We start from the raw sequence: 27,645 nt of genomic DNA, 5'->3' as shown, positions 1-27,645 counted from the left end.
ATCCATAACGGGATACTTCGATAACACGAACTTTAGACGCCGAACTTAAAACACAAGTTCGCTCAGCACTAGTCATAAATCATCAGATTATGGATATTTTAAGGTCCTGATCTAATATACACGTAGAAGCCCTACAGACAGTTTAGTAAATGTAATAATGCATTCATTCCCAGGGTCAAAGAGAGGGACATTTAAGGATCAAAGAGGGACTTGGGTCAAAGAGAGGGACACTTGGGAGGCACGTGTGGCTGCCAGCAAATCGTGTATGTACAGGGCCTTACAAAATGCTACAAAAACGCTGATTGAGTTTTTTTTTTTTGCATGCCCCAAAACTGCATGACATAAAAGTACAAAAAAAGCACCCTAAACTTATACTCTCCCCTTGAAGCTTTGCTGAACACTACAGTGATTTTCTATATTTCCCAGGGTCTGTGAGTGAAATGTTCCCATTGTAGACACATTTCTCACACGTTACTTCCGAGCCGGCCCTGCTGTCAGACCACCGATTACGCCATGACTCCCCCGACATGTGCTGCACATGTGGTGAAATAAAAAAAAACGTACAGCTTTCGAATTCTTAAACTACACTTCCCGGCATGCATTGCCACTTCCCAACTACTAGAAGGCGCAAGAAATGATGCCGGAAGTTGTAGTCCACAAAGAGTCCCTGAGCGCTGCTTCTCCCAATATCGTATCAGCTCGGTCGGTTCCTGTACACGATGCATGGGGCCCCCCCGACATATAATCCGGTCACGAGCGGCTTGTCTGCTCGTCGACTCTCGCACTTTCCGCCGATGTCGTCATCGACCTAGAAAATGGCGGCCGCTGCGGAGAAGTTCACGTAGTTCTAACAAGGGCGGAGCTCTGACGTCAGAGCACGCCGTACGTCCTCGCGCCCGTATAAATAGCGCGCCGACGGGCTGCGGCCTTTTCCCCTCTACCCCGGCTGTTAGTGCTGTGTGTGAGTGTGTGCTCCGGAGCCTGGCCTCGGCACACATTTCTTATTATTAAAAAAATATAAAAAAATAAAAAAAAAGCACAAAATCCCCTCAAAAAACCCAGAAAAATCCCCCCTCAGCTCCTCTTTTCCCCTTACGTTTTATTTTATTTTTTGTTGATTTTAACCAGAGAAGCAGACGTTCCCGCCGCGCCGCCCTCCATCGCTGATTTTAACGCTAGAGAAAAAAATTACAAAAGATAAAAAAAAAAAACGGAATAAAAGTAACGCGAAGTGAAGAGGAAAAAAAAAACAAAAAACCGCTGTACGAGCGCAACCGGGAGTCGCTGAAGAGAAGACCGGAGGAGAGAGATCCCGAGGAGACTGCCGACATCGGTGAGTCGGGGTGTGGGGGGTGACGGACGGTGCGGGGCCCGGAACATGGCCGGGGTGTCCCCGGGTACCGGCTGATTAACCCTTTAGTCTCTGGTGTAATAAGGAAATGGCTGCCTGTGATGGGGGTGGGGGTCATCTGCTGTTACATGTGGTTTGGTCTTTTAGGCAGAATTTGCTGCAGTGTTGCATTTTTTTAAAGCCTAGATTTTAAATATTTGCACTTATTTATTTATATTTATTGTCATCAATTATGAATTATCTCTAAAAATATTGGTGTATTAAGACTTTTAGAGAAATTACTTAAAATAATTGACCCTGGATGGAGGGAGGGGCTCGATCGTCGCTTGATCCGGAACTTGACTCCCTGAGATGTCGGCCTCTGACGTCCATCTGTGCTGCTGCTGCTGATGGTCCCGGTGACTGGCGTTCTAAGTTTCGCCGTGTGACAATCCCGTGACTTGTCGGTGCGGCAGTCACCTATAGGCCCCATAGTATAGTGTCTGACTCGTAGTTTTGCCTTTTGGGGGAGATGTTTCGCTGCTCCCCCCCCCCCCCCCTTCCCCCTTGGAGAGGTCTGACGGGCATTGGATGCATGCCGGAGACTATCCAGCTGTTGAGAAACTACAACTCCCACCATGCGACAGAGCCACATGTTGAGGGCTGCATGACGCTGTGGGAGGAGAACAGGTGGCTGGCTCTGACCACAGGAGGGGACCTGGTTGGCGTTGTAGAAAATGTTAGTGCCATATGGGACCTAACTGGTCGTGGAATTTGTGGCAAAGCTTGCGCTTTGCGTGTCGTGTGTATTGCAAATGGGGAAAGCAATGATTAAAATCCGTACCGCAGATCGCTCAGCGAGCAGATCATTTTCTGCAGGGTCTGAACTCGATTTGCCCTACGGTGATACGCGGTGGACTTCCTGTCCTGCAAAATTCAGGAATGATCATCCGCAGCATCTTCCCTGTGTGAACGGACATTTTGTACTTTTTTTTCTTTGTTGCTTTATTTAGGCTATTCTTACACTAGTGTTTTTCTCTTCCGGCATAGAGTTCCGTCACAGGGGCTCAATACCGGAAAAGAACTGATCAGGCATATCCCCATGCATTCTGAATGGAGAGCATTCTGTTCAGGATGCATCAGGATGTCTTCAGTTCAGTCGTTTTGACTGATCAGGCAAAAGGGAAAACCGCAGCATGCTACGGTTTTCTCTCCAGCGAAAAAAACTGAAGACTTGCCTGAATGCCGCTTTTTCCCACAGGAATGTATTAGCACCGGATTCGGCATTCTGAATGCCGTTGTTCCGGCATGCGCAGATCGGTAAAAATGTACAAGACGGATCCCTCCTTGCAACGCATTTGTGAGACGGATCCGTCTCACAAATGCTTTGTCAGCGGCGGATCCGGCAGGCAGTTCTGACAACGGAACTGCCCGCCAGATCACACTGCCGCAAGTGTGAAAGTACCCTTAGGCTACTCTCACACTAGCGTTATTCTTTTCCGGTACCGAGTTCCGTCCTAGGGGCTCGATACCGGAAAAGAACTGATCAGTTTTATCCTAATGCATTCTGAATGGAGAGAAATCCGTTCAGGATGCATCAGTTCAGTGCCTTTTACGTTTTTTGGCCGGAGAAAATGCTGGTTTTCTCTCCGGCCAAAAATACTGAACACTTGCCGGATCCGGCATTCATTTACATTGAAGCACATGCGCAGACCTTTAAATATGTGAAAAAATAAATACTGTATCTTTTCTTCCCGATGACACGGATCCAGTATTGTAATGCATTTGTCAGACGCGTCCGGATTGCCAGTTCGGCAGGCAGTTCCGGCTGTACTTGTTCATTTCAGCAGTGCTATACCGTTAAAGATTAAAGAGGACCTTTCACGTTTTTTGTGTTTTAACTGCAGAGTACCTTTAAAAAAAAAATGACCCATCATCTACCCCATGGCGATCCCATAAAGTTTTGGGGCCCAGTATGTTAATACTGAGCATCAGAAGAGGGAGGAGGAGACGCCAGCATTTCTCAGTGGGCGTCCCCTTCTCCCTGACTGTGCCACAGTCCAATCGCCGCGGAGAGCGTCACAGCCAGGGAGAAGGGGACGCCCACTGAGAAACGCTGGCGACTCCTCCTCCCTCTTCCGATGCTCGCTATTAATATACTGGGCCCCAAAACTTCAGGGGAGCAGACGAGGGGTCTATAAAAAAAAAAAAGAATTGGCAGCATCAGCGGAGGGTATTCTGCATGTAAAGGTTCAGCACACACAAAGTGAAGGAATCTGTCACCGCATACCTCCATTGTAATCCAAATGAGTTGTCAGACGTACTCTTGTCTGCTGATTGAAACGCTGTCACCCCCCATCGGTGCCCACACCGCAGAAATATTTGCTTTTTTTATATGCAAATTGCACCAAAATCTTTGCTTCCTTTGAGTGACCTGGCCAGACAGTGACGGCGTGATCACACCTGACATGAACTCTTGAGCATGTCCTCAGGGATCGGCATACGCGCAGTACAGACTCCTTTTGCCTCGTAGGCATCGTGTCTGTACCGTGCATTTGTCAATTCCCCCCAGAGGCGAATGTGCCAGCGCAAAAGTTCAGGGCTAGGTGTCATTGTCACCACTGCCAGGTCCTGTTGCTCAAAGCTGGGGCGTGGCCAACAGCGAAAGGGAGACTAGTTTTGGTGCAGCCGGGACGCCCTTGTTGCGGCATGCAGGCATTTTGCATATGATAATTTCTCTGGAACGTGGGCACCAATCGCGATTGGGGTGCAGAGTTTTAGTCAGCAGACAAGCGCACATCTGACAATTCATTTGGGTTACTGTGGAGTTTACTGCTGCTGTGAAGGGAAGATGTTATCTGCTAGTATAATCGTAGATCTAGAATTGGGATGACAGTTCTATTCTTTTGCAACACAGATAAAGATGCCCTCAGAAGAGGTTTGCACTTATCAGTGCTCTAATTGGGTCACCCATCCCCTCCGCTGTGTATTACTAACTGCGCATGTGCTACCTTTTTGTTAAAGGTCCTCTACCCCCTTTTGTGTTATTCAGTGGTAATGTTAAAAACATTCCTACCGGGGCAGCACTTCCTGGATCATGTGCCGTACATTCCTAGCCCGGTTACAACTCAATGTATGTGGCTTGTGCCTGCGCTGTCCGGCTGCCTGTCTGCACAGGTGCAATTGGGTTGTAACCGGACTAGGAATGTACGGCACATGGCCCAGGAAGTAGGGGGGATACCATTTAAAAAAATATAAACATTTGAGAATAACCCCATTAAACGATTGGCTCCAATGATTTCAAATGCCTAATTTATTACATACAGGTCTTCTTCCCGGGACTGTCAAAATGGACGCTAATTGCCGGTCTCGACCATCCGCAATCTCCAGTCCTTTATACTAGGGCTACCCCCTAATACCAATGGGCCCAATGACCAAAAAAAGTATCATTAGGTGTTGTGATTACCTCCCATAGTTACTCAAACATCATACTCAAAGTAGAAAAGACATAAATGTCTTTATTGAAAATCAGTAAAATACATAATTAATAAACAAAAATGCATGGCACAAATCCGCCCACACAAACGGCGGGGCCGCGGTGGATCGGTCGTAACAGATGTAGCACGAGCTTCAGGAAGAGGGCACTGAGCATAAATTTACTAAATTAAAGGGTTTCTCTGGGCTTTTAATATTGATGACCTATCCTCAGAATAGGTCATCAATATCAGATCGGCAGGGGTCCGACACCCGACACTCCCGCGGATCAGCTGTGCGAGGTAACTGCGCGTGCAGAGAGGCCGGAGGTGGCCCATGTACACTGCGTGTGCCTTCCCTTCATACAGCTGATTGGTGGGGGTGCTGGATGTCGGACCCTCGCTAATCTGAGAGTAGTGACCTATCCCGAGGATAGGTCATCAGTATTAAAAGCCCAACAACCCCTTTAAAAGGAACCTGTCACCGGGGTTTTGTGTATAGAGTGGAGGACATGGGTTGCTAGATGGCCGCTAGCACATCCGCTATATCCAGTCCCCATAGCTCTGTGTGCTTTTATTGTGTAAAAAAAACGATTTGATTCATATGCAAATTAACCTGAGATGAGTCCTGTCCCTGACTCCTCTCACGTACAGGACTCATCTCAGGTGCATATGTATCAAATCGGGTTTTATACACAATAAAAGCACACAGAGCTATGAGGACTGGGTATTGCGGATGTGCTAGCGGCCATCTAGCAACCCATGTCCTCAGCTCTATACACAAAATCCCGGTGACAGGTTCCCTTTAATTTAGTATGTTTTTGCTCAGTTTGGGACTCTACTCTATTCTGTATACTATTTCCCAGTATATTAGCTAGATCTATTTGTTGCAACTGATCCACCATGGCCCCCTCCTTTTGTGTGGGTGGATTTGTGCTATGCATTATTTTTTTTTTTATTAATTATGTATTTCACTCATTAATAAAGATGTATTTATGTATATTCTATCTTTTCTATGGTGTTTGTATAACTATTTGAGTTCAGTCTGACGGACAGGACCCTCCATTGGCGGCTGTTTTGGGAGCGCAGTGCCTGGAGAACGGTGAGCGGACCTGCATGTTAACCCCTCTCCCGACATATGACGTAATAGTGGCAGGTGCGTTCCCGTATTTTGACGTTCTATTACGTCATGGTGATCAGTCGGGCACCAGGGCGGTGTGCGCCTGATCACTGCAGGGGCCAGGCAGTCCCTGGTAGCCGGGCCCCTGCTGTATCCGCCGGCATCGCTGTACAAGCTGTTGGCGCCGGATTAACCCCTTCTATGCTGCGATCAGTGCTGACTGCGGCATAGAAAGGATTTGCGCCGGGTGAGGAAGGCAATCGGGGACCTGATGGGTGAGAAGGCAGCCCTGCATGGCATCGGGACCTGCCTTCTACGGGTGGCCAGGAGATTCAGCCTCAGGCCCGTCTCCTAGGCAACCTGTTAGTGTATGACTCAGTGTAATACACTGATTTTATATTTAAAAATTGGAGGAAAAAAAACCACACATATTGGGTATCGCTGCGTCCGTAACAAGCTCTATAAAAATATCACATGACTTAACCCCTCAGGTGAACACAGTAAAAAATAAACAGAATTTTTTTGTCACCTTAAATCAGAAAAATTGTAACACCAAGCGATCAAAAAGGCGAATGCCCCCCCCCCCCCCCCCAAATAGAACCAATCAAACCAGCATCTCATCCCGCAAAAAATGAGCCCCTACCTAAGACAATCAGTCAAAAAAAAAAAAAAAGCTATGGCTCTCAGACTATGGAGACACTCAAACAACATATTTTTTTTTTTTCAAAAATGCTTTTGTGTAAAACTTAAATAAATAAGACAAAGTATACGTATTATGTATTGCCACATCCGTAATGACCTGCTCTATAAAAATATCACCTAACCCTTCAGGTGAACTCTGTAAAAATAAATAAAAACTGCCCAAACGTTCAGAAGTCAGATCTCCGCTCTGTAAATGGACTTGCTTTACGGGTTTTCACTCTACATTTGGCTGTCAGTATATGCCTGTCCAAGACCCGCGGTGACTCCTTCATTGTTGCTGCTGGAAAAAACCAGCCCATTTTTGGGGTGTCTTGCTGCATGCAGCCGTGCCCCAAGGCGATCTCATTTGAAACTGTGCCTGGTTAAATGGAATTTTTTGGACACTGTAATTGTCCATTGCTGGCACAGATGTTGGTGCAGGGTGTGATGGGTGATCTGTAAAGGAAGGAAGTTTTGCCATCGGTTATTACATGAGGTAATTTGTCTCCTTCATAACAAGTGCATAATGTGTTTGTCATTCCAGTAGTTCTGCTTGTAGGAGGTGGTGTTCTATATTGCATTTGTGAGGCGTGTTCTTCCTGGTATGGCGGTAATAGTGTAATCTTCCTCTGCCATCTAGCATTCATTATGACGGGTTAGGTGGATTTCTATTTTGAAGTACATTAATCACTATTCCACCTCCAGGTCATAGGTGCAAGTCGTTATTGTGAGCTGAAGGGGCTGCCCAATGTTTAGGGAATGTCATCAGAAATTGACCTATTGTTGAAATCACGTTTTTATTAACATTTTTTAAATGTTTTTAATTTTCCATGTCAATATCTATATTTCAACAAAAAACATGAAATCCCGCTAAGCCTAATAGTAGGCGCCACTTCTTGGTCAGTACACGTCACTTTACTGCAGTTATCTGCTTATGTCATTCGAGTCCTGCCTGTAATGATATCACCTCTGTGTATAGATAACACAGGATCCACCATTCACAATAGGTGATATCACAGCTTATCTACTCCCTCCTGACCTCTCCAGAGGTCATATTGTATGTCTTGGTAATCTTTCTCATAGAAGTCAATTAAGTTATTGTCTGTGGTCCATGTGGCTGCCATAAAGCAATTTTTTTTTTAATTTTAATGCTTTCTAAATGCTGTTGAAGGTCTCAGGCAAGATGGCTGCCCCCACAATCCTAATATTAGAATAAATCTGCAATCAGAAAGAGATGTCGCTCTCTGGTTTTAACTGGCAGACAACATTTTTGGTGACACATTTCCTTTCAATTCCACTCCACCCTGGGGGACCCATACTTACCTGCTCCGTGGGTCCTGGGCTGTCTTCACTGCACTTCCAGTCCCTGTTTGCAAAGTTTGTGCATGCAGAGGGTCATACATCAGTGCAGCTAATGACCGGTCTCAGTGGTGACACGTCCCCAAGCAGAACACGGCTGGATGCTTTCATGTGGGCAGAGGTCACAATAACTCCTGTTCAAGCGTCAGATGCTTGTACAGGCAATTTTCACCTCTGAAAAAAGTCTTGAGACTCTCCTTGGTCTGGACCTGGCCTTTCTAGTCTGTTTAGGGTACTTTCACACTTGCGTTTTTCTTTTCCGGCATAGAGTTCCGTCACAGGGGCTCTATACCGGAAAATAACTGATCAGGCATATCCCCATGCATTCTGAATGGAGAGTAATCCGTTCAGTTTGCATCAGGATGTCTTCAGTTCAGTCGTTTTGACTGATCAGGCAAAAGAGAAAACCGTAGCATGCTACGGTTTTATCTCCGGCGAAAAAAACTGAAGACTTGCCTGAATGCCGGATCCGGCATTTTTTTCCATAGGAATGTATTAGTGCCGGATCCGGCATTCAAAATACCGGAATGCCGGATCCGTCCTTCCGGTCTGCGCATGCGCAGACCTTTAAAAATGAAAAAAAAAAAAAAAACGGATCCGTTTTGCCTGATGACACCGGAAAAACGGATCCGGTATTGCAATGCATTTTTATGACTGATCAGGCATTTTTATGACTGATCAGGATCCTGATCAGTCAGAAAAATGCCTGATCAGTCAGAAAAAATGACATCCGTTTGCATACAGTTTGCCTGATCAGGCAGTCAGTTCAGGCAACGGAACTGCCTGCCGGAATCAAACAACGCAAGTGTGAAAGTACCCTTAGTCGCTGCAGCCTGCACCATGATTCTTGGCGCGGGCAGCAGGCATTCAATAGACCCCACAGGTTGTTCTAGATCACTGTGGATGACTGGCATTGACTGAAGCCAGGCCCCCTTTGTAAAGCTCCTAGACACTGCAGTCAATAGTGTCCTTGGCATCTTGTTATAGGGACTGCTCCCTGTCACCATTGGTCATGGCAGCCGAGTGCCTAACACAGGCCCCCAGGACTGCAATGGCTGTATGTCAGGCTGTGCAGCAAACGGAGCCTAATGGACTGCTTGTCAAGGTACTGTGAAAGGATATAATGCATTGGTATATAAGGAGTACCACTGCATTATAAAAATGACCCCTAGTGAGAGTAAAAAAAAAGTTAATAGTTTATTTAAAAACAAATAAAATCTCTTTCCCAAATATGCACAAATATATCAAACTGTTTGCTGCAACATGTCTAATAACATGTTATTTAAAGGGAGTCTGTCACCAGCATTTCACTTTTTTAACCCTTCCCACAGCTCCCTAGCATGCTTACAGTTAATCAAAACGTTACCTCTGGCATCTTTCCTGCTCTTATAAATCCATCAAAAACGATCTTTGTAAGATATTCAAATGAGGGCTCTTAGGTGCCCTGCTTGCTCGGCCTTTTCATTGCGTCCCCCTGCCCCTTCCTACCCTCCGCCCGCCCATCCTTTCCTTCTGACCGCATTTCTCATAGCTTGTTATTCCGCCGAGATCCCAAGCATGCGCACTCTGTCCGTCGGCTAACGACGCGAAAACTCAACAAAGGAGGCGGTCCATCGGCGCATTAATTACTGATGCCGTACAAGGAATGGCATGCGCCGGCCAAAGGGATGAGTGCGCATGCGCGGGATATCGGTGGAATAACAAGCTATGAGAAAGGCGGTCGAAGGGAAAAGATGGGCGGGCGGAAGGTAGGAAGGGGTGGGGGGAGCAATGAAAAGGCTGAGCAAGCAGGGCACCTAAGATAGTAACGCCGCCCCTGGGCACTTGCGAGACTTCATTTGCATATCTTATAAAGATCGTTTTTGATGGATTTATAAGAGCAGGAAAGATGCCAGAGGTAACTGTAAGCATGCTAGAAAGCAGTGGGAAAGGTTAAAGTTAAATGCTGGTGTCAGACTCCCTTTAAATCTCCCCAAGAACATTGAAAAAAAAAAAATTCAGCTGCTGTATCTCCCAGTTTCTAACAGCTATATCTCCCGATGTAGAGTAGATAATGCTGTGACTCTGGTCATAATTAGATTGTCTGCTTTCAAACAAAACCAGCCCATAGCTCTAGCTGCTACCCAGCCAGAGATATGAGGGTTTAAAGCAGCCCCTACCCTGCTGCACAACTGTTGGGTCCTTTTCTCGAAGCCACAGCAGAGCTCAGACAAAATTGTTATGGGGTTAAAGAGGTTATCCCACGAAAATGATCACATCTCCTTTGCATAGGTGATAACTATTGGATCGCTGGGTACCACCACTGTTGCTCTGTTCATATCTATGGGACAGAACCCTTTTTAATTTTTAACTTTGTTATAGGGGTAGCCTCAGGGGCTGAAACTTTCAGATTAAAAAAATTGGATTGGGCTCGACACGGCAGGTGATGCCTGTTTAGTCAGTGATGACCTAATTCAGCGAGTGCTTGAGCGGCCATTTCTAATACGCTTCCCATTGTTTTTGATGGGGGGGGGGGGCACTTTATGTAGTACAGCACCCCCATCCATTGTTTAGTTTCTGGCGTCGCCATACTGCAGCTCAACTCCCATTCACTTGAATTAGAGCCAATCTGCAGTACCCGGCACAGCCACTACACAAAGGACAGAACCTCGTGCTTTCGGCTCCATCCACTGTATAGGTTAAAGTTCTGGGGGTGGAGGGTGTCAGACTGATTCAGAGGATAGGCCATAAATACTAAAGTACTAGAAAGGCCCTTTAAGCAGTCGCTGAATTGTTCATTCTGAATGTGAAACATGTCGACTTTAATTGTATTTTCTTCTTGTTTCTTCCAGTTAAACCTTAACCACCAGACAACATGAATCCAAGTGCTCCCAGCTACCCTATGGCATCCCTGTATGTTGGGGACCTCCACCCCGATGTCACAGAAGCTATGCTGTATGAAAAGTTCAGTCCTGCTGGTCCCATATTGTCAATCAGAGTATGCAGAGACATGATTACCCGTCGATCTCTGGGCTATGCTTACGTCAACTTCCAGCAGCCAGCCGATGGTAAGAACTTTGTGTGCATTTTAACATGAATATATGGTTTACACGCTCTTCATCATATGACCTGAGGTTTTGGCCTATTATTTTTGGTGGAAAGTCGGTTCCGAGATCAGGTTTCTGGGAGGAATGGCTGCCTCTGCTTCTATATTCGGGCAGCACAACACTGTGCAAATTCCAGCAGCACATTCCTAAACTCTGAATTCACTTAGTCACTTTAGTTTGCAGTTCAATAGAATTTTTAAAGGGGTGTACTAGTGTTACATGAAGAGAGCGTATGCAACTACTGCGGCACCCAGTCCATGTAGTACAGTGAGTGGACAGTGACGTAGAACATTGGGAAATTGAAATCCTATGCGCGGATGCCACATTTCATTTATCTTGAAAGATGCGACGTCATAGAACTTGCAATAGTTTCTAGTACATCTGTGCACAGAATATGCTCTTTCCTCCCAGAATTCCAAAGGAGCATGTAGGGCCTAGAAGTCTCCTCACGCTTATTAAGGTAATCTCTCCCTAAGGAGATAGTACCCCCTGCACAGAATATAGCATGTCTTTGTCTTTGAAAGTCCAGAGAGCCAGCTAAATGACACCTTGGGCTTCTTTCTCACGGTTGGCGCACATTCTGCTATCGCCTAGCATTGCCGGATCCAGAGAGCTCCGGCAGGCTGTCCTGGCAGGAAACTCCTGCCGCAAATGTGAAACTAGAAATGAGCCCCAAGTTATTTTAGAATAGAGTTCCATCATGTTCCGGTTTGTTAATTAAAACCCCCTTTTCCAGTTCCCATCTCTGAATGGGCCCCCTACCACCTCCTGCCTGGATGTGGCAGCCAGAGGTGGTCTAGAGTACTGGAACGGTCTTGGGCCATTACAGAAGTGCAGCACAGTCTGCTCGGCTCTTTCTGTAGTGCTCACCTCGGCATCCAGGTGGATCTGGGAGGTATGGATTGCCTTGTCCTCAAGACTGGTGCCAGGCTGGGAGGTGGGACTCACATCTATTTGTATATATCCCAGAGTGGTCGTAAATTCATATCCACAGGATGTCAAAAATCCCAAACAACGGCCGCAGTCAGCCTGGGAGACATGGTCCGTATATCGCCTTCATCTCACAGGACGACCAGGGCTCCCCTGATGCCAACTGACTGTATCATAGTGTTTTGTGATTCACATAGAGTTCATGTGTGATCGTGGATCTATTACTGTAAAATATGGTGAGTACAGTATAATAGACTCATGATCACGTTTGAACCAGACTCTCATAAAACGCTATGATGCATTCAGTTCAGGTATGAAGGTCCAGCCAACATGTGCACAGTGTTTCCTGGCCTTGTGTGAATCAGCCCTTACAAGCTCAAAACAAATAAAGAAAAATTCCTCTGTTTAGTTGTAAGTCATCCGTTAAAATTTCCATCAGTATATTAAACATGGTTCGCAGACTTTACTTTGGTCATCAGTCCTCTTCAAGTCCTTCATATGCATCCATGTGAACAGGGCCTGCATTCCATCAGTTTTCAGAGCTGCCGCATAACATACAATCCCTGTGAATATACCATAAACGTTTAGGATGGGGATTCTCCTTTAAGCTTTACCCCTTAAAGACCAATGAAGCACATTTCTTCCCTTTAAAGAGTCCTGACTTTATACCTTTCAGACATAGCCATATTAGGTCTTGTTTTTTTTGTGGGACAGGTTGGAATTATGTGAGGTGGAAATGAGAAAAAAAATAAGACGTTTGCCTATTTTCTTTATTTTTTTTCAGTTTTTTCTGGCATTCTTGGTGTGCTTAAAAAAATTACATGTTAATGTTATTCAGCGAGTCAGTACAATTACTTTACTTTAATTGCCGGGCATCGTCATATTCTGACACCATAACTATATGATGTAATAATATGGCATATTTTTTCTTCTGTGTGCTATCGATTTTTGTTGGCTGTTTGCTTAGATATCGCGCTCTCTTCGCTGTAGGAGTTGAGCGAGAGACTCCATAGAAAGTCTATATTCTGTCCTGAGGTGAGGAGTTCAATATGGGAACGCTTCTCTCTGCTTGTTCTGGCGATCAGTGAGGGTCTCAGCAGTCAGACTCCACCGATCAAAACTTCAGATTTTTGTTGAAATATCAAGTTTTCTGAAAACTCACTGACCCTTTTAAGAGTTTCGTAGACTGAATATATTGAGTAACCTGGACACTTAGCACAATGTGTTTTATGCATTGGATGCGTAACATTTCCCTTTCTTTCCCCTTACCAGCTGAACGTGCTCTGGATACCATGAACTTTGATGTCATAAAGGGCAAGCCTGTTCGCATTATGTGGTCTCAACGTGACCCATCTCTGCGCAAGAGCGGCGTCGGCAACATCTTCATCAAAAACCTTGACAAATCCATCGATAACAAAGCCCTGTACGATACATTTTCTGCCTTTGGCAACATCCTGTCTTGCAAGGTAAAGGCTCTTGGATATGTCTTTTATAGGTTGTGTTGTTTCATATTGTTGATTTGTAACTCATTAATATGCTCTTACAGGTGGTTTGTGACGAAAATGGATCTAAGGGCTACGGATTTGTGCACTTTGAGACCCAGGAAGCGGCAGAGAGAGCCATCGACAAAATGAACGGCATGCTTTTAAATGACCGCAAAGTGTATGTATTTCCCATTCACACACAAATAAAATGAAGTGTAATTTGTCAACATCCCATGAAGACAAATCTGTCCAAATACTCTATTAGAGCGTATGGAAGAGGGTTCCCCGTTTCGAATGGAGAGCTACGTTGTAAGCAGCTCCTGTGCTGGTGTACTTGGGTTGTCCTTGTGTCATCTGAATGCACCATGTAATACTGCATCTCTCCCCTTTAGCAGTCACTGCCACAGAAATGTCTGGCCAAAAGCACCTATTTACCAGTGGTGTCGGTCGTGGCTCCCAGAGCAATCAACTTGTCCTAGGGCTGTGATGGCTAACCTCCAGCTGTGGTAAAACTACGACTCCCAAGATCTATGCTTGCTTGGCTGTACTCAGAACTTTATAGAAAAGAATGGAGAATGCTGGGAGTTGTAGTTTCACCACAGCCAGATGTTAGATGTCACTGGTCTAGGGGCTGCATTCTGAAAGGGTTTGTCTCTTGGGTAGACATCTTACTGCAGATTTTTAAATGACACCGTGTAAAAATCTGCAGTGGAAATGGCAAATTTTTCATGTGAATTTCATTTTTGATGCAGATTGAGTTGTAGATTTCCATTAATAGATTTTATTTTCCTCTTAAGGTTTGTTGGTCGTTTCAAGTCCCGTAAAGAAAGAGAAGCTGAACTTGGAGCTAGAGCTAAAGAGTTCACTAATGTTTACATCAAGAACTTTGGGGAAGACATGGATGATGAGCGGCTCAAGGAAATGTTTGGCAAATATGGTAAAGACCATTAAACTTATTTTTGCAGCTTTAGAAGTAGGCCTGGGCAAAAAAAAATCTCAGTTTTCAATTTAAGGATAATTACAGATTTATCTTGATTATATTTTTTTTCTGGCAATAACTTTTTTTGCTGATGTAGCGATCTAAAGCTTGTTTTTTGCTGGGCAAATTTTATTTTTAGTGTCGCCATTTTGGGGTACATATCTATTAGCTTATTATTTTGGAGGGCAGTGGCGGTAATTGAGGGGGGGGGGGGGAGAGAGAGAATAAGCAGTTCTGCCTAGAGTTGCACCGGGTATCTATTCGATACCAGGATTTGCCATTTACCGAAACGCTCTAAATGTTCCCTCAGCAGCACTGTGAATAAGGAAGCATCCCTCTATCCCCCCTGTGCCGCTGCCACCAATGAGAAGAGGGGAGGGGCTCTGGCCACTGCGCCACCATTGAAGATAAGTAATCCATTTATACAGATACAGGATGACTAATTACATAGCCGGCACCTGGCTTCTGAAAGGGAGCTGCAATCAGGGGTTAATTGCTGCTGATCACAGCTCCCTGTCATAGAGGTGGGGTGCTGGCTATGTGAGTCTGCCGCCGGCACCCGCCTCCTGTATTTGTATTAATGATTTAAAAACATATGTGGCGCAATGCGCCCCACAACCCCCCAGTATTAAATCATTGGGCAGTGGCTACAGGTCTCCTCACCTGCTCCTCATTGGTTGTGCAGTGGCAGTTGTGATCTGAGCCCCAGCAGTGAAATCCCGGGGCTCCGGTCGGTTACCATGGCAGCCAGGGAGAGAAACGCGATTCAGCATTTTTTTGGTCACCTTGTCCCCCCAAAAAATAAAATAGGACTGTTCGATTATTGGCCGAACGTTCCATAAAACGTATGGTATCGAGTATCGCAATACTTTTGTGGTATTGAAAGTAAATCAAAATTTTGGTATCGTGATAACCATGGTTCTGCCATTATTTTTTATTTTTTTTGCACTTTAAATATATTACTTTCATGGTGCTGCTAACAATCGTCTTTTATTTTATGCATCAATACAATTACCGTGAGTATTTTTATGTTTTGCTAAATACCACATTTCATGCAAAAGAATATTTTTGTTGCATTTCAAGAGCAATGTCTTTTATTTTATTTTCTCTCCTATAAAGTAGACGCATACAGGCTTTTAAAAAAAAAAAAAAATTTATACAGGATGTATGTACTTTTCATTTGTACCATTGTGGGATACAATGGGCAAAGGGCAAATTAATTGCTCAGCCCTACTTTGAAGGCTGTAAACACCTTTGCACTGAATTTCATACGTTTGTTTCCTAAATACTAAACTAAGCAACCGTCTAAATAGTATTCATCAAGTGTTCTAACGTTTTATTGCTGTAGAGTCTTAATGCTGCATTAGACACCTCGATCACGCAGACAATTGTCGGGCGAGGAAGCGTTCCTTTCTGGCAATCACCTGCTCGCTTGCTGAGGAGACTGCTGCTATTACATGCAGTGATCTTCTCAGCAACATTGGAAGAACCAATCTCTATGCCATCCCCCGTTCCCATGCTGTACAGTGGTTTGCCGGCGGCAGATCGTACTTAGACAGCGTGATCTGCTGTCAGCAAATCCCGTTCTTTCAGCATGCTGAAAGATCAGGATTGCACAATTAACGAGTGTGCTCGTTCATCGTGCAATCAGCAGCAGTGTAAAGCCTCATTCACACGTCAGTCATTTCAATCAGTGATTGTGAGCCTCCACAGACATAAGCTCTGTGTTTAGATCGCCACCTGGTTTTGGCTCAAAATCACTGATGAAAGTTACTGACCAATACTTGTGAATAAGGCTTTACACTGCAAGATGATCGCTAACGAGCCTTAATACGAACGCTCATTAGCGGTTATCAGCCAGACAATCTGCCTGTCTAATACACCTTTTAACAAATTTATAGCTGCCTGATATAATCTGACAGCACATCGCTCCTCACTGTCTCTGATCTCCCTCACCCTTATCACAGTCTTACAGATGGCAACAGGGAGGAGGTAGAGGATGTGTCGGTTTATGAAGAAGGGAAGGGTCACATTTTTGGGGGGAGAGCAAGTCACACAGGCTGTAGTTTCAGATGCATTAGTATGCAGCGAACGTACGGTAGACTGAGGGGAAACGCACACTCCTCAGCGTCATTGTCGGCACAAGGAAGAATAGATTCCTCATCGGCTGTAGACATCAGTCCAGGTGTGAAGCTGTGCAAATACTAGTGAAGGCAGCAGCATCCTAGACACACAGACTTCACATCCAGCATGCATTAGGAGACGGAACTGAAACTAGGAGCAGGCACAAACTAAAGGGTAGCATCTAAAGCTGAAAAGAGACATCCATAATCTTTATCTAAAATCCTCATCTGATACATCTATGTATTCATCTCGTTTTAGGTCCAGCTCTTAGTGTTAAAGTTATGACTGATGATAGCGGGAAGTCCAAAGGATTTGGCTTTGTCAGCTTTGAGAGACATGAGGATGCACAAAAAGTAAGTTGGCGCTAGAAACCTGAGGGTTTCACAGCTGCTTAAAACTGAATGCAGTTTATATTCTTTGTGGAAAGTCTTGGTTAACATGGTGGCATATCTCATAGCGCATATATTAGCCGTATCCCAAACCAGAGCTTTTCATGAATGGGCTCCATTAAAGGGGTTCTCCCAGGGGGGAGAGTTAGTGAGCCTGTCACCATGTTCTGACATATAAAACCAAATGTACCTAATGCTTGTTTACCCTGATGGTTCCCAGCGATCGATCCATAATCTGCTCAGGACTAACCTGTCCTGTTTTATCGCCCTATAACGCTTTCCTGCTGTTATGCTAATTAGCATAAATAATTCCTTCCCCTCACACCAATCATAGCCTATTTTCCTCCCCCTAGACGTTGACAGCCAATTTCTGCTTTAACTGCTTGTAATCTCGTCCGAAATCGCACACTTGCCCTTTTTATGAAAGACCAATCGGCTAGCTTAGTGTATGTCCCCTCACGCCACTACGCGCGGAAGTAAAAATGAGTGCGCATTACGGAGGGCACTACGTACATCACGTGGTAGCGTTGCGATACTTGCGCATCGCAGTTCTGCGCAAAATGAATACTGCACATGCGCGAGATTTTATCTATAGGGGCGTTTCTTAGGCGGAGCTGAGGAACTTGACTCAGAGAAAATATGACTCTTCTCAGGTCAAACATGTAAGATATGACTTCTGTTAATTAGCATAGAGGCAGGAAAGCGTTATAGGGCGATAAAATCGGACAGGCTAGTCCTGAGAAGATTATGGATCGATCGCTGGGAACTATCAGGGTAAACGAGCATTAGGTACATTTGATTTTATGTCAGAACATGGTGACAGGTTCCCTTAAAACAGGTCAGCATGTTGAAAATGAATAACGTCATACTCTTCACCGTTCCCTTACCATTCCCATGCTGCCCAGTTCTCTACTTCTTCCTGCAGCCATGGCGTTCTGGCACAGGGACATAAGACTGCTTAGGGTGGTTTCACAACACGTTTTTGCCTCTGTTTGACAAATGTTGCCAAAAAGATACACTACGTTATTGTATCCTGCACAGTCCGGTAAAAAAGTGTATTTTATTTTTTTAACAATGGAACCACTGTATGGCATCAGTCTGAGTCATCTGTTTAACGTATACGTTTTTTGTATACGTTAAAATGATCGGAAAAACATAATTTGAACCCACCCTTATTCTGTTGCAGACTTGGGACTTGCATGATTAGACTTGGGCCAGATGGCAACTAGTTGTTCACCCTTTAAAATTACTTAGTGTATGGCACAGGTGAAACCCACCTTTAACTGCCACTGAGCCTGTGCCATACACTACCAGAATTATGACTGCATGTTGTCAGGAACGGTTTAGATTCTGCTCAATCCAATTTTAGAACTAATTTTTTTTTTTTTTTTTAAAGGCTGTGGATGATATGAATGGCAAAGACATGAATGGTAAGGCCATTTATGTTGGTAGAGCCCAGAAGAAAGTTGAGAGACAAACTGAGCTTAAGAGAAAGTTTGAACAAATGAAACAAGACCGAATCACCAGATATCAGGTGGGTGACTTCACATTAGTTTGCTCTGTACAATAAATTTTAAAGGAAATGTAAAATCCGCAGGCAGCATGTTACAGATCAGGAGAAGCTGAGCAGATTAAGGCTACTTTCACACTTGCGTTTGGTGTGGATCCATCTTGTATCTGCACAGACGGATCCGCACCAATAATGCAAACGCTTGTATCAGTTCAGAACGGATCCATTTGCATTCTTTAAAAAAAAAAAAGTCTTAAGTCAAAAGAGATCCAATCGGACCATATTGTCAGTGAAAACTGATCCGCAAGCAGCGTTTTGGTGTCCGCCTGAAAAGCGGAATGGAGGCCAAACGCAGCCAAACGTATGCATTCTGAGCGGATCCTTATCCATTCAGAATGCATTGGGGCTGAACTGATCTGTTTGGGGCCGCTTGTGAGAGCCCTGAAACGGATCTCACAGGCGGACCCAGAAACGCCAGTGTGAAAGTAGCCTAATATAGTTTTGTGGGAAAAGATTCACTATTACTTGTATTTCATTAATTAAAATTTCTGCTCGTTCTGGGCTTTTACATCAAGGAGGTGGTCCTTTCAGTGACGGCTATCTCTGTATGTACAGTTATAGAGGGGAGACTGTCAGTCACCTGATAGGACCGCCTGCTTGACTTCAAAGAATGAGCAGGAATTTAAATTAATTTTACTGACTCTTATCCGAAAAAAAAAAACAAACCTATATCAATCTGCTCACCACGTTCTGCTCTATACCAGACTGTATATTACATTGCATTTTTCTGGTGACTGGTTCCCTTAACCAGATTTATTAATCAATATTTAACTTTTATAGGGTGTCAATCTCTACGTTAAAAATCTTGATGACGGAATTGATGATGAAAGATTGCGAAAAGAATTCTCTCCTTTTGGTACCATCACCAGCGCTAAGGTAAGCTTGCGTTTTCTAATATATACGGTTTACTACATGTTTCTCTCCCATTTCTGTATGCCAGATAAGGATATACATTTTATTGGTATTTTCAGTAGTTTCACTGGTATTTCAGCAGGCTAAACTGTTCTTACAGGTCATCTCAACCCAGTTTGCATGTACACTTCATTATTCATTTACACTTGCCACGTTTTAAAAGTTTTTGTTTTCTAATTCAGGTCATGATGGAAGGTGGACGCAGCAAAGGGTTTGGTTTCGTCTGCTTCTCCTCCCCAGAAGAGGCCACCAAAGCGGTCACAGAAATGAATGGTAGGATTGTAGCCACCAAGCCGTTGTATGTTGCCTTAGCACAGCGCAAGGAGGAACGTCAAGCCCATCTGACCAACCAGTACATGCAGAGAATGGCCAGTGTCAGGGCTGTGCCCAACCCAGTCATCAATCCCTATCAGCCACCACCATCCAGCTACTTTATGGCAGCTATTCCACCGGTATGTCTCAACACTCTATAAATTAATCCAACACTCTATAAATTATTCGTGATGCACGGGCTGCGTTGTTAAATACTTTTGTTCTCTTTAGGCTCAAAACCGTGCTGCATACTATCCAGCTGGACAAATAGCTCAGCTTAGACCCAGCCCCCGTTGGACAGCACAGGGTGCTAGACCTCACCGTAAGTCATAGATTTAAGTTTGATGGCTTGTTTTGTATAATCTGGTGCAGGTATCCTGGCAAAATCTTGAAATGAATTTGTCTAGCTCCAGTGTCCTGTTTGTTAATGTCTTGAGTAACCTGAATTTTCGGTTTCCCTTTGTGCAGCTTTCCAAAACATGCCAGGAGCCATTAGACCAGCTGCTCCAAGGCCTCCAACCTTCAGCACAATGAGACCAACCTCTTCAGTCCCACGTGTTGTATCAGCTCAGCGTGTTGGTAAGTGCTGGTCTTTTCTGATCCTTTTATAATATCTTCAGTTTTTCTGTCCACAAATGAGTCTCTTGGCCCAAAACATTACATTTCATGAAATGTCATCTAAATTGTAGAAATGTTGCATCTGGAAATTCTATTTTAAATTTACTCCGGACTTAAGTTAATACCGTAGTCTAAATCTCTTGCTCGGGTCAATGTGGAGACTAAGGCACTTCAGGTATAGGCTTCTGCCATCATCAGTGGTGCAATACTAGGTATCAGAGAATGCTCTTTTGTGTATATGGGTGGATGCTGGTAATCTCATTTAACACTCTGCCTTGTCCACTTCAGTCACTGTGCCAGGAAGTAAAAGGAGCATTAGGCATGGATGTGTTTTATTTTTTTTTATTTTTTATTTTTTTTCTGGCAATCACTTTTATCCAGTGCAATCTGCTCTAAGGTTAGATTTGTCATGTAATTAAAGGGGATGTCCCAACTTATCCCCGATCCACATTGTAGGATCTAAGTGACTGGTGGTCTGATTTCTGGGGCCCCCCACTGATCACAAGAATGGGGCCTGTGCGCCTCATGGACTGGCAGCACGCAGGTGTGACTTCGGCTCCATTCAAATGGGGAGAGCACAAACCTCTGCTCTTGTGATATTGATGGGCTCCAGTGGTCGGACCCCTTCGGGTCAGACACTTATGCCCAAACCCTTTAAGCAAGACACATGTTTTACAGTGCCCTGCTCTAGCGTGCATAGATTTTAAATGAAAACACCATCAGAATCTGGAGAACACTAAACTTGGTAAATCTTTGTAATGTATTTGGTAATACATTACAAGTCCCAGTTTCGCAAAATGATTCTCCATAACGCCCCATAAGGTGTGTTGTGCACAATCATATTTTTTGCACAAGCCTGGAATTTTGTCAGAACTCATTTATTTTCATGCTACAGCAAATACTTCAACTCAAACAATGGGACCTCGCCCCACAGCTCCAGCTGCCGCAGCCGCCGCCGCTTCCACCGTGCGCTCGGTTCCTCAGTATAAGTATGCTGCTGGTGTTCGTAATCCTCAGCAACACCTTAATGCTCAGCCACAAGTCGCTATGCAGCAGGTAAGCAGTGTGATTGGAAGACCAACTCAGGTCAGTTCTCAACACCTTATTTCATGCAAGTCAAATTCTAAAAATGCATTATGATTTATTAGTCTTACTATTTCAGTAGCTAGATGACACCAGCATTCATGAGTAGGTTACCTAATATGCATGGTGTTTTATTTTGCAGCCTGCTGTCCATGTGCAAGGACAAGAGCCCCTGACTGCCTCCATGCTGGCCTCTGCTCCACCACAGGAACAGAAACAAATGCTGGGTACGTGAAGCTCTTGGTAACTGCTATACTGTGCTCCCTGTTGAAAGAGCATGAAGTTTAACTTGAGACTTTTTGTTCTTAGGTGAGCGTCTTTTCCCACTTATTCAAGCCATGCACCCAACGCTGGCTGGTAAAATCACAGGAATGTTGCTGGAGATTGATAATTCTGAGCTTCTCCACATGCTTGAGTCACCAGAATCTCTTCGCTCTAAGGTATTTGCAGTATAGTGCATACTTATTTGAGACCTGTACAACTATGGTGTTAAGTTATGGTGTTAATGTGTCGCTTCTTGTTTTAGGTTGATGAAGCGGTTGCTGTGCTGCAAGCTCATCAGGCTAAGGAAGCCGCACAGAAGGTTGTAAGCAACGCTACTGGAGTGGCAGCCGTTTAACATGCATGTAAGTTATGGTTTCTTTAGTCTTTTCGGACTACAAGATGCACCTAAGATTTGGAGGAGGAAAATAAAAGCGTCAGACCTCCCAGCCTCAGATCAGAAAGAGGAGGGATTTAAAGGGGTATTCTGGTTAGAGAAAGTTATCCCCTGTCCAGAGGATAGGGGATAAGATTAGCTCAGTGGAGGTCCTACCACTGGGATCCCTATCATAAGAATAGGGGCCCCGTACCCCATGGACAGAATGGCTGGTCGGAAATGCATGCTGCCTCTCCATTCTAAGCTGTCGGCGCTGTGGATAGGGGATAACTTTATCCCCTTTAAATGTGTAAGTTACACATTTTACTATATCTTTTCCCACAAAAATATTAATCTGCATTTTATGGTAACAACTCCTCTTTAACCACTTCAGCCCCGCTAGCCCCCCTTCATGACCAGAGCACTTTTTACACTTCGGCACTACACTCCTTTCACCGTTTATCGCTCGGTCATGCAACTTACCACCCAAATGAATTTTACCTCCTTTTCTTCTCACTAATAGAGCTTTCATTTGGTGGTATTTTATTGCTGCTGACATTTTTACTTTTTTATTAATCGAAATGTAACGATTTTTTTGCAAAAAAATGACATTTTTCACTTTCAGCTGTAAAATTTTGCAAAAAAAACTACATCCATATATAAATTTTTCGCTAAATTTATTGTTCTTCATGTCTTTGATTAAAAAAAAATGTTTGGCCAAAAAAAAAAAATGGTTTGGGTAAAAGTTATAGCATTTACAAACTATGGTACAAAAATGTGAATTTCCGCTTTTTGAAGCAGCTCTGACTTTCTGAGCACCTGTCATGTTTCCTGAGGTTCTACAATGCCCAAACAGTAGAAAAACCCCACAAATGACCCCATTTCGGAAAGTAGACACCCTAAGGTATTCGCTGATGGGCATAGTGCGTTCATAGAACTTTTTATTTTTTGTCACAAGTTAGCGGAAAATGATGATGATTTTTTATTTTTATTTTTTTTCTTACAAAGTCTCATATTCCACTAACTTGTGACAAAAAATAAAAAATTCTAGGAACTCGCCATGCCCCTCCCGGAATACCTTGGGGTGTCTTCTTTCCAAAATGGGGTCACTTGTGGCGTAGTTATACTGCCCTGGCAATTTAGGGGCCCAAATGTGTAAGAAGTACTTTGCAATCAAAATGTGTAAAAAATGGCCTGTGAAATCCGAAAGGTGCACTTTGGAATGTGTGCCCCTTTGCCCACCTAGGCTCCAAAAGTGTCACACATCTGGTATCGCCGTACTCAGGAGAAGTTGGGGAATGTGTTTTGGGGTGTCATTTTACATATAACCATGCTGGGTAAGAGAAATATCTTGGCAAAAGATAACTTTCCCGTTTTTTTTATACAAAGTTGGCATTTGACCAAGATATTTATCTCACCCAGCATGGGTATATGTAAAATGACACCACAAAACACATTCCCCAACTTCTCCTGAGTACGGCGATACCAGATGTGTGACACTTTTTTGCAGCCTAGATGCGCAAAGGGGCCCAAATTACTTTTAGGAGGGCATTTTTAGACATTTGGATCCCAGACTTCTTCTCACACTTTCGGGCCCCTAAAAAGCCAGGGCAGTATAAATACCCCACATGTGACCCCACTTTGGAAATAAGACACCCCAAGGTATTCAATGAGGGGCCTGGCGAGTTCATAGAATTTTTTATTTTTTTTGCATAAGTTAGCGGAAATTGATTTAATTTTTTTTTTGTTTTTTTTTCTCACAAAGTCTCACTTTCCGCTAACTTAGGACAAAAATTTCAATCTTTCATGGACTCAATATGCCCCTCACGGAATACCTTGGGATCCCCCTTGTAAGGCTCCATTCAGACGTCCGTATGATTTTTACGGATCCATGGATCGGATCCGCAAAACACATGCGGACGTCTGAATGGAGCCTTACAGGGGGGTGATCAATGACAGGCAGGTGATCACGCATATACACTCCCTGATCACCCCCTGTCATTGATCACCCCCCTGTAAGGCTCCATTCAGACGTCCGCATGTGTTTTGCGGATCCGATCCATGGATCCATAAAAATCATACAGACGTCTGAATGGAGCCTTACAGGAGGGTGATCAATGACAGGCAGGTGATCACCCATATACACTCCCTGATCACCCCCTGTCATTGATCACCCCCCTGTAAGGCTCCATTCAGACATCCGCATGATTTTTACGGATCCATGGATACATGGATCGGATCCGCAAAACACATGCGGACGTCTGAATGGAGCCTTACAGGGGGGTGATCAGGGAGTGTATATGCGTGATCACCTGCCTGTCATTGATCATCCCCCTGTAAGGCTCCATTCAGACGTCCGCATGTGTTTTGCGGATCCGATCCATGGATCCATAAAAATCATGCGGATGTCTGAATGGAGCCTTACAGGGGGGTGATCAATGACAGGGGGTGATCAGGGAGTGTATATGGGTGATTGATCACCCTCCTGTAAAGCTCCATTCAGACGTCTGTATGATTTTTATGGATCCATAAAACACATGCGGACGTCTGAATGGAGCCTTACAGGGGGGTGATCAATGACAGGGGGTGATCAGGGAGTGTATATGCGTGATCACCTGCCTGTCATTGATCATCCCCCTGTAAGGCTCCATTCAGACGTCCGCATGTGTTTTGCGGATCCGATCCATGTATCCGTGGATCCGTAAAAATCATACGGACGTCTGAACGGAGCCTGACGGGGGGTGATCAATGACAGGGGGGTGATCAGGGAGTTTATATGGGGTGATCATGGGTTCATAAAGGGTTAATAAGTGACGAGGGGGGGGGGGGGGGTGTAGTGTTTGGTGCGACTTTACTGACCTACCTGTGTCCTCTGGTGGTCGATCCTAACAAAAGGGACCACCAGAGGACCAGGTAGCAGGTATATTAGACGCTGTTATCAAAACAGCATCTAATATACCTGTTAGGGGTTAAAAAAAAATCAGATCTCCAGCCTGCCAGCGAGCGATCGCCGCTGGCAGGCTGGAGATCCACTCGCTTACCTTCCGTTCCTGTGAGCGCGCGCGTTCACAGGAAATCTCGGCTCTCGCGGGAGGACGCGTATATGCGTCCACCCAGAAGAGCAGGGCCGCCGGCAGGACGCAATCCTGCGTACGGCGGTCCTGAGGAGGTTAAAAAATAAAAATCTGTGCTAGCTCCAAAAATTGCATTTACATGTTAAAGGAGGTAAACACATCTGGGACCCTCCTGTAACAGACACACACGTAGTGAGGCGGTATTTTATTATCCTAATGCTGTGATGCCCAACCTGCGGCCCTCCAGCTGTTGCAAAACTACAACTCCTATCATGCCTGGTCAGCTATCAGCCTGCCGCAGGGCATGGTGGGAGTTGTAGTTTTAGGGTACTTTCCTACGGCAGCAAGGCAAACATGTAGTTTTATTCCGACCGCCTCTCTGCATGTTTGCCATGCTGCTGCCGGAACTCCGGCCCGCCCCTATTACAGTCAATGGGGCGGAAGTGGTAGTCCGGGGGCATGTGTGCACTAGCGGAGTTCCTTGCCGCTAGTGTGAAACTAGACTTGCAGAAGCTGGAGAGCTGCAGGTTGAACATCCCTGTCCTAATGAATAAGCAGCCATTGAAGGCCTGTAGTAGGCAGCTTATTGGTGGTGAATTATTTGGGCTTATGCTACAGATTTCCACATCTTTTTATGGTTCTGCAACTTGCAGTGTACTTCAGAATACAATTTACCCACAAAGATAGCTATTCATCTGACCTCTTAAATCCATCCTTGCAGTGGTGCTTATCACACTACATAGTACCATTTTGGTGCTAGATTTTCCTATTTTTGTCATGGATGTCACTGGCAGACTTGTTCTCACTGCTACATTCTTCTTACACTAAATCTGTGCTTTCTGGGTTAATACTTTGGTTGAGAATCTGACCAGTGTTTGTGAAAAGAACACCCCGCTGTATGAATGGCCCTATTCAGATGTATCAGACACTTCATAGTCCCAGAATTTCTACCAGAAATCTGATGTCCCCATACACAGCAGGAAATAGCATTGTGTACATTCTGACCGTTGTATTAAAGTTATCATACAAGTGTGCTAACATTGTTTCTCTTCTAGGCAAATGGGAACTTTGAAGAACTTCACTTCATCTGAGAAAAATATTAAAACATGGAAAAATTTAAATCTCTGAAAAACACTGCAAAACATAAAATCAAATAAAAAAGGAAAGGAAACGACAATGCTTACGTACAGACAAATGCCAGGTCTGGCCTATCAGTGCTAGTCCTAGATATTTAAAAAAAATACAAAAAAATAGTAAAATACAAAAACAAATGGAATTGTTTTTTTTAAGACCCGGGGAAAGGCATTTTGAACACAGTACGAGAAGTTAAGCATTCCTTTCTTTGATTTTGTAATTCTTTATTGTTGAAAAGCCCAGAATTTCGCCACAGTTGGTATTTTGTGGGAAAGATAGCTGAGCGAAAAAGCATAATTTGGATTATAAAATTCTTGCTTTAATAAAATTACTTAAAACATTGCATGGTTTTGTGGTTATTTGGCGTAAAATCTGTATTTAAACTCGGAGTGATCCAAGCTAAAATTGAATTGATTTTATTTGTATTGTTTTTTATTTATTTGAAAGTACTATTTATTCTCTTGTGCTGTACATCAAGCGGGGGTCACACAATATAAAAATACAATAAACGATTAACAGAGGGAGAAGTCCTGGGAAGGAGGAGGAACACAGGTGAGGGTAAAAGCTGCTCATCTGGCTGTATGGTGGCAGTGTGCTCATTGCAGGTGGTAGGCTTTCATGAGGGGGTGGGTTTTCAGGTTCTTTTTTTTTGAAGGTTTGGATGTTGGGGTAGAGTCTGATGTGCTGGAATAGTGAGGTCTAGAGTAGGAAAGAGGCACAGGAGAAATCTTGTAGTTAATTGTGTGAAGAAAGGAGGGAGGACCTGTGGGGATGTATCGGGAAAGCAAGTCGGAGATGTAGGGAGGGGACAGCCTTATATGTAGTTGTACGTAATTTAAACTGAAGTCACTGGGCATTGGGGAGCCAATGGAGAGATTGGCAGAGAAGAGATGGGCAGAGGGGGGAATTGGATTAACCTGGTAGCAGAGTTGAGGATAGATGGGAGGCCACAGAGATGGATGTTGCAGTAGTCCAGGTGGGAGATGAGGGCATACAATAGCCTTTTTGGTTGACTTGCGTGAGGAAGGAGCGAATACGAGAGATGGAATGGAGGTTTAGAACAGATCTGGTTCTGTCTACAACTTCCTCCATTGAAAGCATTAAGCTCAGTAATCGGTTCAGCATCCTTATACATAAGGGCCTGACTGTTTTAGGACTCCTTCACACTTGCGGCAGGACGGATCCGGCAGGCTGGTCTCCCTGTCGGATCCGTCCTTCCGCTGTTTCGCCGCTCCGTCCCAATTGACTATAATAGGGATGGGGGCTGAGCTCTGGCGGTGCACGGCGAAAGCTGCCGGACTAAAGTCCTGCATGTCCGACTTTTTAGTCCGGCGGCTTTCGCCGTGCTGC

General features: G+C 44.5%; 1 protein-coding gene across 2 annotated transcripts; it reads left to right on the top strand.

Moving 5' to 3' along the window:
* The first annotated feature begins 921 nt into the window (after positions 1–921).
* On the top strand, positions 922–26,638 carry LOC122937845 (polyadenylate-binding protein 1-B). Of its 2 annotated transcripts, none has more exons than XM_044292957.1 (16): positions 922–1,333; positions 10,795–11,010; positions 13,252–13,445; positions 13,526–13,641; positions 14,261–14,400; positions 16,825–16,919; positions 18,352–18,489; positions 19,306–19,401; positions 19,620–19,889; positions 19,981–20,071; positions 20,218–20,328; positions 21,302–21,423; positions 21,593–21,677; positions 21,760–21,890; positions 21,977–22,076; positions 26,217–26,638. In XM_044292957.1, exons 2-15 carry the CDS (start codon positions 10,818–10,820, stop codon positions 22,067–22,069), a joined length of 1,875 nt encoding a protein of 624 aa, XP_044148892.1. In that variant the 5' UTR covers positions 922–1,333; positions 10,795–10,817; the 3' UTR covers positions 22,070–22,076; positions 26,217–26,638. The 2 variants fall into 2 exon arrangements, with proteins under 2 accessions (XP_044148892.1, XP_044148891.1); XM_044292956.1 differs by having other exon boundaries at positions 21,263–21,423.
* The last annotated feature ends 1,007 nt before the right edge of the window (positions 26,639–27,645 follow it).

This window comes from Bufo gargarizans, chromosome 5 (assembly GCF_014858855.1).
Source record: "Bufo gargarizans isolate SCDJY-AF-19 chromosome 5, ASM1485885v1, whole genome shotgun sequence".
NCBI classification, from domain to species: domain Eukaryota; kingdom Metazoa; phylum Chordata; class Amphibia; order Anura; family Bufonidae; genus Bufo; species Bufo gargarizans.
The sequence above is the reverse complement of the archived record's forward strand: the minus strand, read 5'-3'. Positions and strand labels throughout refer to the sequence as shown.

Excerpts from the sequence above, each read along its gene's own strand:
- LOC122937845 (XM_044292956.1), top strand. The coding sequence starts at position 10,818 with ATGAATCCAAGTGCTCCCAGCTACCCTATGGCATCCCTGTATGTTGGG. Across the intron at positions 11,011-13,251 it reads CTTCCAGCAGCCAGCCGATG|CTGAACGTGCTCTGGATACC; the intron begins GTAAGAACTTTG and ends TCCCCTTACCAG. Across the intron at positions 21,891-21,976 it reads CAGAATCTCTTCGCTCTAAG|GTTGATGAAGCGGTTGCTGT; the intron begins GTATTTGCAGTA and ends TTCTTGTTTTAG.